The 9,124-nt window shown below is 38.0% G+C and overlaps 1 protein-coding gene across 2 annotated transcripts; it reads right to left on the reverse strand.

Moving 5' to 3' along the window:
* Positions 1–449: 449 nt before the first annotated feature.
* pomca (proopiomelanocortin a) lies at positions 450–5,721 on the reverse strand. 2 transcript variants are annotated; one of them, XM_088626218.1, is made up of 3 exons: positions 5,578–5,721; positions 2,665–2,804; positions 450–1,461 (listed from the first exon to the last, which is right to left on the reverse strand). In XM_088626218.1, the coding sequence occupies exons 2-3, from the start codon at positions 2,782–2,784 to the stop codon at positions 802–804; spliced, it is 780 nt and encodes a 259-aa protein (XP_088482344.1). In that variant the 5' UTR covers positions 2,785–2,804; positions 5,578–5,721; the 3' UTR covers positions 450–801. The 2 variants fall into 2 exon arrangements, with proteins under 2 accessions (XP_088482344.1, XP_088482343.1); XM_088626217.1 differs by lacking the exon at positions 5,578–5,721 and having other exon boundaries at positions 2,665–2,838.
* Positions 5,722–9,124: the final 3,403 nt, after the last annotated feature.

The raw sequence follows: 9,124 nt of genomic DNA on the forward strand, positions 1-9,124 counted from the left end.
TAAAATATTTTTTTTGCACTGGGAGAAACGTTGTCATATTAAGATACAGGAACTGATATAGAAACGTTGACTGAATCTTGTAGTTTGCCTTCACTGACTATCTGTCCATCTCTGTCAGCAGGTTTATTTCTTTAGGTTAGCTGTTCATCACATCTTTCCTAAAACCTTGTTCTTTTTGAGTCAACATGACCTTAGTCTATGCTGCTTCATTAAATAGTGTAAAACAAATTCCATGAAGCATGGTGATGATTAATTCTTTAGAGCTGAGAATATGTTGTGCCATCGTTCTCTTTCTCATTTCCTTCTCTGGTTATCTCTATTAGTTTATTGTTGATAGTTTTTAAAGTATGGGAAGTATGGCTTTTCTAATTATTCAATATGTTTTTGAAGAAACCTATGGCTAAGTACTTTCACAGACCGTAAACACCAAAGAAAGAAAAGGAGAACTCTTTTTAGCTTGCAAAAAGTATTTTGTTTAATTTACATTATAGTACATCTCAATAAATAAGAAAAATAACTTTCCACTATTAATTTAAAGTTGAATTTCTCTCCCTCCCCTCCCTTTTCCCAGCTCTAACTCACAAAAGCATTTATTTTCTATATACAGTTATCAGAATTTATGGGCGACTACATTGTAAACAAGGGCTTTGGCAGCAGAGAAAACAAACATACAACGGAGCTACCTTTCAGGACTGAGCCCCTTTCTTTACCAGAATGCCAACTACCTAAAATTTTGCTTTGCCAAGATCAAGGAGGAAGTAAAGCGAGGTTTGGGGCTATTTTATTGCTTCTCCACACTCCTTACTGGCCTTTTTTCTGATGGCCGTCCTTAATGATGACGTTCTTAAAGAGCGTCAGGAGTGGCTTCTGGCTGCGCTCGTCCCAGGACTTCATGAAGCCCCCATACCGCTTGTCCTTGGGCGGGCCGCTCCAGCGGAAGTGGTGCATTTTGTAGGAGCCATCTTTCTTCTCCTGCAGGTTGAGGACCTCGTTCTCTCCTCCGAGCTCCTCCTCCACTTCTTCTAGGAGGGGGTAGTCAAGGTCGCTCATGAGGTCGCGCCGCATCTCTGTGGGATAGGCCTCGGCCGATTCCTCTTCCACCCCGTTGGGGTACACCTTCACAGGCCGGCGCTTGCGGCCCACCGGCTTCCCCCAGCGGAAGTGCTCCATGGAATAGGAGCGCTTGTCCTCACGCCTCTGCTGCTGCGAGCTCTCACTCTCCTCCATCTCTTCTTCGGCCTGGTGTGGAGCCAGGGCGGCAAAGAGGATGCTCAGAGCCGCGTTCTCTCCGGCTTGCTTGCTGCTTCCCACAGAGCCGTTGGTGCGCCGCCCCAAGGCAGTCGAGCGGAAGTGACTCTTCGCGTAGTTGCGGTCAGCCTCTGAAGGAGGCTGGAGGTGCCCATTCCCAGGAAAAATGGGAGATTCTGCAGTGAGGTCCGATTTGCAGGCTTGTATACACTCCTGGAAAGCAAGAACATCATTGTAAAGATTTTTGTAAATTCTCAGATACAGAACCTGCCCATACTCCGTATGTCAAATTAAGGCCATACAATAGACCCACTTTTTATCAGACTAATAGGGGGAAAGGGGTGTCTGGTATTGCCGGATATAGGTTAAGTTATCAATGAAATATTTCAAGCATACAAAACACAGTCGTAGATGTGAAAAAAAATTAAGTCTGAAGTAATCCAATTTGTTTGGAATGGTGGTAGACTACCAGAAGCTCATTCAGTATATCCTCGGCCTCCTTTACATGCCGACAGCTATGGATATCAACCTGTGTAAGCTGCCAGCATTTGCACACAGTAATGTTGAGATCCTTTCCTTGCTGACTATGCGTCCTGTGTAGACGTCGCATGCTTGTGTGCCTGGGCATCGTCCAGGAGTGAACGCCAGAAGAGACCAGTCTCGTCGGCATTGCATAGCTGGGAGAATACGATCCCTTCGTCTTGGATTAATTTATTGAATTTCTGATGGAACGGTTCTATCCTTTCAGTGGAGCGCTCAAAGCATATCTGTGGGTTCTTTTATTCAATCTAGAGGGAAGTTTACAAAATCGTCAAAGCCCTCATTCACTGCATTTGAAATTCAGTTTCATGTGTTCGGCCAGTGTATTGGCTGTAGATCGTAATTCAACACCACAGATAACCTTGTTTGGAAAAAAAAAACCCTAAACTAGATTTTGTCTGTTAAATTCGGAGTCTGTTAAAGCGGGGCATTTACTGTAATATTTATTAATAATGGATGGCAGAGAGGCTGTTTTTGTATTTTAAAATTGATTCATGTAATGCAACAGTATTTATTATTTATAAAATAATTTAAGGCATGATGTTTATTTTTGTTTTAGTTCGCTGTGATGGTGTTTTTTTTTAACAGCAGCTCTTAGCAAACTGAAATGCCTTTTAACATTGTCACAGAGGCAGCAGTAAATATTACAAATTTCAAGTCATTATACTATATTTTAAATTAGAACAAAAAAGTATCAGTAGAGTCTAACACAAGTTGTCTTCAATGGGCACCAATATATTGTCACAACCAGGTATGCTGGACTCACAATTCACAATTCTTAATTACAACACATTTATGAAATACCTATTATCAACACTTTTGTGAGTCTACATGGCACCAAGTGTTGCATTTACATTAAAAGAAAGTTCTGCTCACCAAGATGTTTTCCTCCGAGCTGAGGTCTCTGCATTGAGAGTGTTCCCAACACTGGCTCTCGACCTGACTGCTGTAGAAGTACAGCAAGGCCAGAGAGTACACCCAGACTGAACGCAGCATCTTCAAACTGAAGGAATGGCCTGGAAAAATCACATACATACAGTATTTCTTAAATTCTTTTGGGATATGTATGGATCACTCTTAAAATAATAGCTTCCTGTGCCTCTCCATTTATTTGTTTGCTTTGCTGTTTTTCTGTTTCCCCTTCTGAAACACTATTTATGCTGTTTTAGAAATAAGGAAACCTTATGGCAGCAGAGCTGCTAACATAGGGACCCTGATCTCAAGCACTGTCTCACAAGTGATTCATATTTCTCACGTAAAGCACTTCCTCTTACCCATACCTACACAAACTATCAATTTTTTAAACATTTTTCCATCCCTTTTCCTGGGGGTGCCAGTCCATCACAGGACAGACACACAGACACTCACACCTACCTCCAATTTTCCCTGAAGCCAAATAATCTACCAGTCTGTTTTTGAACTGTGGGAGGAAAACCGAGCATCCAAGGAAAACCCACGTGAACAATGGGGTAAACATACAAACTCCGGGACTGAACCCAGCCCCAAAACTACGAGGCAGTAATGCTCATTACTGTGCACTGTTCCACCCTATGCAAACTAATAAACTGAAAAAAAGATGTAGAAATAATGTATGTGTAAATTAAAAATATTTTAAAACTATAAACATCAAAACTGTGCTTATTTCTACAGAGGAATTTGCCAGACAGATAATTATGTGTGCCTTAAAGTTGTATAGGTCACTTACCTGTATTAGTTCAGTTAAAACAACTGTTTATACAACTATAGTTAAAACTACACAAGAGTAATGGTATTTTGTATATTTGCATAGTCTGGGTGACATACAGTACTGTTTATATGTTTTCATCTTGTATACAATTTTGAATATTTACCCACAATCTCCATAGGTTTTGCACAGTTCTCCATGATACAATTTGTAAATAATGTCTAATAAAATTTCACACTGTTCAGTTTCCACTATACCTTATAAATTAAAACTATAGGTTAATAAAATCCTGACTTATTTACCACTGTTGCTTATTTAATGTTCTTTAAAGAACACTTTTTAAGAGCAGCTATCCTTGTGTCTGAGCAGGAACAGTTGCTGTTGCTCAGAGTAAATAGATAACTATGATATACAAGCTGATATTTGCCTTTGCTGAGTTATGCATTACCATTTAAATGCTGTATCACTGATTGAAAGCACCAGCTACCTGCAAACTACATCTAACCACTCTAAAACATTACTGCTTAGGTTTTATATGTTCTCCTTGCCTGCTTAGTTTTGTAGTGAACACACATACAATATCTTGTACTCTCTGTTGAAACTGTTGTATTTTCTTAAAATATATACCTATATTTAAGGTGAGTCACGTTGCTCTAATAATCTTGAAAGCTCATGTACATTACAGTAGAAATCTGATGTTTCTTCAGGTATTGCCTAAATCTGACAGATGATTGATTTTCCCAGATGTTTAACCTTTAAAAAAGATGTCAGGCTCTAAAAAAGGTATGTAATCATTTATTTTAGTTTCAAACACAGAATTTTTTTAGGTTTAGGAAATAGCTTCTCAGCCAGTCAGTTATTCTTCCACAATCATGGGACTTTCTTTTGTTTGCCATTTTGTTGTGCTTGTTTAACAAATTGAGAACTTAGCCTGCCTTGAATCACAAATTGCTGTGCAGCACAGGGGACATTGTGCATACCTGAGTGGAGTGCAGAAAGGCAAAAATAAAAGTACAAATATCACAAATTAAGTAAGGTAGCTTGGTTTTATAATTTAAGAGAGTCTCAGGCCCTTTAATGATGTCATTTTTCGCAAAGGAGAGGCTTGCAATGTAAAATACATGTTGAGAGTTTTTCTCATAGAGGAAGACAGACTTTGAGGTATTTGTTTTGGAAATACCATTTAATGTAAAAATATATCTGTTACAAAACACAACCAGTCTTGCTTAAAATACAGTTAAACCATTCCACCTGAAGTGTATAGAAGGTGGATCATAAAAAAAAAATCTGCTAGCGAAACTATGAATTAGTTGGCCGAATTATGACAAATACGGATTAATTACTTTTCAGCAGCTAATATTTCTATATACTGTAAAATCATGTGTGTACCATTTCTGTAATTTCTTCTAATTTCCTAGTTGATGAAGAGACTATTATGAATTTAGTTCTGAATTCTGAAGCAAATAAGCAACCCAACAAATGTGCTGTTCATCAAACAAAAAAGAAACACATTTAATGTTTTATTATTTGTAAATTGTTACATGCTGTACCTATACGAAAACAAATGCAGCACATAAAAAATGTATGAAGACTTCTTGGCCCGCAAAGCCAATGTGATAAAAGTGTTTTGTCTCTGATTTATATATAAAAATCACACAGTAATGAATTAATCACAGAGGATAAAAATGCTAATAATCTTTGGAGTTCTGGTTAATAATCACCCCAATATTAAGCATGCATAAGTAGAAATTGCATGGGATCTGAGGGTAAAAATGTTGTTAAATCCAACAAAATTGAAAGGTGTCCTGGTGTGACAATCTGTAGAAAAATGTGTTATTATTCTACAGATATTTCGATTTGAAATAATGTCAAAAGTGAAGTGCTTGTAAAAGTGAAAATGTGATCCATACTTTTCCAATCTGAAATCTGTAAATCTACCAGAAAACTACAAATTACTTTAATAAATCACCCTAAATCAGACCTAAATATCCTATTGATCAAAAATAACATTGTATTGTTTGTTAAATTTTAGTATTACAAAATTGACAAGCCATTTGTTAGAAATAAAAAAAATGAATATAATTGAAGAATACAGCATTGCTTACCTGCCTCTCAGTGTTTCGCTTCAGTCTGTCAGCACTCAACAGGTCTTCAGTCCTTCTCTGCAGGTATTCTTGTTATCTTCAAAGCAGGTTTTGTGTTCTTCTGACTGCTTCTTGCTCTGTTTCTAAGTCTGATCTCCTAAGCAGTTCCTTTTATACTCAACCCTTGCACAGCAACCTTTCATGGGCAATAGTTTACGAGGAGGGTTCCTTTTGTGTCTCTCTTAAGAGGGGAGGTGCTAATGTAAAGTTCACAAATGTGAAATCTGTGGCCGAAAAAAGCCTCTATATTTCCGGAACACATTTAACGTCACTGCTAATAGAGAAAAGGATTGTCAAGTGAGTTCTACTTCTCAAGGATAGATATCCTTGATATTAGTTTCACATACTAATTAAATAGCATATGTGTGAATTTACTAGGTTTAATAGTGAAATCTATGCATTTTCAATCTAGCAACTTCATCACTAAGGTACTCTTTTGTTGCTGGTTTCATGGCAGAGGTGCTAGATGCACACTTTAATTAAACATGGTTTTAAGTTACATGGGATAATTGAAATGATGCACTGATGTATAAAGCCTGTAAAGGGCAGAGCAAGTTTTTTTTCTCTCTGAAAATTGATTATTTGGTTTAAAAAATGACTGACGTCTTGTAGCATTAGTCATTAGAACAACTCAATTCCCTGGCCAGTCTCTCCTGGGGTGACAAGTGGCGTTAAAACCGTGTGGTGTTTTTTTTGAGCTGGAACAATGCTTGTTGGGAGATAACAAATTAACGTAATATGTGAGCCCAAACCTACTTGTCCGAAGGTTCATTTTGCACTCTGTTCTCTATGATTTATTTTATTGATCTTTAACAAAATCTTTTATCTGCCATTCCTGTCTGGTCCAAATGAAAAAATAACTGCATCATGGTTTTGGAACTTAGTTTACAACTTTCTCTTTTATTAAAAATGTCCAGCTGTTTTCTGTCACAAAATTCTGTCCGGGTTATTTCTATAACCTTACTGTTCCATGGGCACTGGCAACCTTCATTCAGCATTTTAAGAAATGTCTTACTCACCGTGTCCAATTTCTGTGATGAATGGATACCTCTAGCCATGGCTACTAGGATTTTTGCATGCTGGACAATTTTTTTAAACACAGTTATAACTAGAACAATACAATACTTTAAAGATGCAGTTAATCAAGTTCTTTGGGGTCTCATTTGTTTCTTATAATTGCATATAAACAATATGACAGTACCTGTTTTCTGAAGTGTCTGACAAACCTCTGATTACTGGTTTGTTGGGGAAGTGCAATGGTGGTGAGAAATTCATAGACAAATGAATGGAAACATTGGACTATGGCTGAGGAAGTAAGCATCTCTTTTTGGTAGAAAGTGAAGTCATTTCATGTGTTGCGGGTTACAATAATTTTGTTTTTGATATTATAATAATCCAAGAATGGAGCAAAGCAATTGGTATTTATCAATCAATCACCTTTGTGTTTTCTTAATAGAGTACATTCCATTTTAGTGTTATGAATGTAAGGCATGAACAAAAATACCATTAGGACATTTGGAGGTAGGGTGGCCTGTCAGAAACACCGGTGGTGACAATACCACCCTGGAAGCAGGAGGCTCAGGTACAGTAGCAACTTGGGATTTCATGCAAGAATGTACATTAGTTGGAGATCTCACGATAATGGAAAAGTTTTTTACTTGGAGCCTTTGACAAGGGAAGGCTCCTTGTTTTTTCAGACACAGTCTTGTAAGTGCTAAGAGAAAAGGCAGCACTGACAGAGAGGCAGAAGTTACCAAACCTTCATGCAGAGTATGCTAAGAGCGAAGAATGGAATTTAAGGAACAGGCATGGAGATGAGTTGCCGATAAAAGAGCACAAACCTGACTGAGAAGTCGGGAAGGCAGGAGAGAGTGAGAGGTGGAATCTTTTCCATCCCACAAACTTCCAAATAGATCAGGGGTTACAGAAAGAGCTCTCTTCCCCAAGAGGAGATGATAAATCTATTACTTTGGACTGGGGTTTTTAATTATAAGAGACATCCAACCCCAAACAGAGACAAACTGGAGAAGCCAAGCGTGTCACGGAAGATTGGATATTTGGTCCTAGACCCCACATGACAAAATATCTGTGCTACAGGAGGCTTAGAGAAAATGGGCCAGGATATACAGTTTCCCAGGCTTAATAAAACTCTGTATAGAGGAATTTGTCAACATAGGTAATTCAGTCAGGAGGCTCATGTGGTAACAATGGCATTTCTTTTGAAAGTTTAAAGCTAATTGGAGAAGACTTATTTGGAACTGACTACAGGTACATAACCACTCAAAAGAAAGAAAGTCAGGCTGCTTTAAGTCTTAATATGGTCTAGTGGAATATGGAAATACTAAAAGAGAAGACAAGCTGAAGGAGGGAAGCACTACCTGAGAGGAAAGAGCAGCCATGCCTTGGACCAGCACTGACAGAGGTGTAGGAGAGCCAGATTCATCGTACAAAATCAGCAGCATTGAGTTGTGCTGAGGGAACAGGAAAAAAAGTCTGGTGAGTGAAGCAACAGGGATTGCAAAAAGTGTATTTCCTGCTGAGTGAAAGACAGGCACGTAGAAAGAGTGAACTCCACAGGACAGGAGCTGAAAAGCAGACAAATCCCAAATAGCTCCCATTGAGAGTAATTCATATCTCACAACAAACCTGGTATCAACAGAACAGTATGTGAAAGAAAGTTATATTCCTTAAAGGGGTTATTAAATACAAGAAAGAGCCAACCGCACGCAGAAAGGAATCAGAGAACCTCAGCATACAAGTGAAGGCTGGGTGTCTGGTTCTGGAGATGTTGCCATTCAATAATATGCCAAACGTGCCTTAGGGAAGGCGTATCAGTATGTAAAGTCTCTAGGCCTAAAAAAAACCTTTCACGGAACACAGAAGAAAATCCAACCAAAAGTCAGCTGAAACACCAAAAACATGAGGTGGTCTGTGAGCAGCAGGTTCTGGGCTTCTGGGGGAAGAACTTACTGTAAGTATGAGTGGTGGCAGGTGTGTACACACGGCCGAGCAATGACTTTCCTACAGAAGAAAAGTTAATGGTTACAAATACTTAATTAATAGAGCACTCAATTTTGTTTATTAATCAAGGGTTTACTTTTTCCACTGTTAAACAATCCACATTGTTGAAAATGGTCTCATCTTCCTTCTTGGTAAATCCCCTCTTCGAAATACTAAATTTGTAGACTGAGACTCTGCTCAGGCTGTAGGAATTATACAAAAGTATTTTTTTGTGCATGGAGTAAAAACACTAATAAATAATACGAAATACATTTGCATTATTGGATTATTATAAAATATATAATCTCAGATCATTGGTAAAGCCCGTATACTTTATCAATACAGAATATCGGCTATACAAAATAGATCTTAGAGAAAATAAGTTAAGTTATGAGTGGATCAGGTAAGCAGCACATCAATGTAAAAACAAACTGTATTATGTTATTTAAACATTTACAGACATTGTTAAAATGTTGGTCTCTAAAAACCACTTGTTATCATGTTGTGT

The sequence above is a fragment of the Lepisosteus platostomus genome, chromosome 3 (genome assembly GCF_059453375.1).
Source record: "Lepisosteus platostomus isolate fLepPlt1 chromosome 3, fLepPlt1.hap1, whole genome shotgun sequence".
Classification (NCBI taxonomy): Eukaryota; Metazoa; Chordata; class Actinopteri; order Semionotiformes; family Lepisosteidae; genus Lepisosteus; species Lepisosteus platostomus.

Excerpts from the sequence above, each read along its gene's own strand:
- pomca (XM_088626217.1), bottom strand. The coding sequence starts at position 2,823 with ATGTATGTGATTTTTCCAGGCCATTCCTTCAGTTTGAAGATGCTGCGT. Across the intron at positions 1,462-2,664 it reads GCTCGGAGGAAAACATCTTG|GAGTGTATACAAGCCTGCAA; the intron begins GTGAGCAGAACT and ends CTTGCTTTCCAG.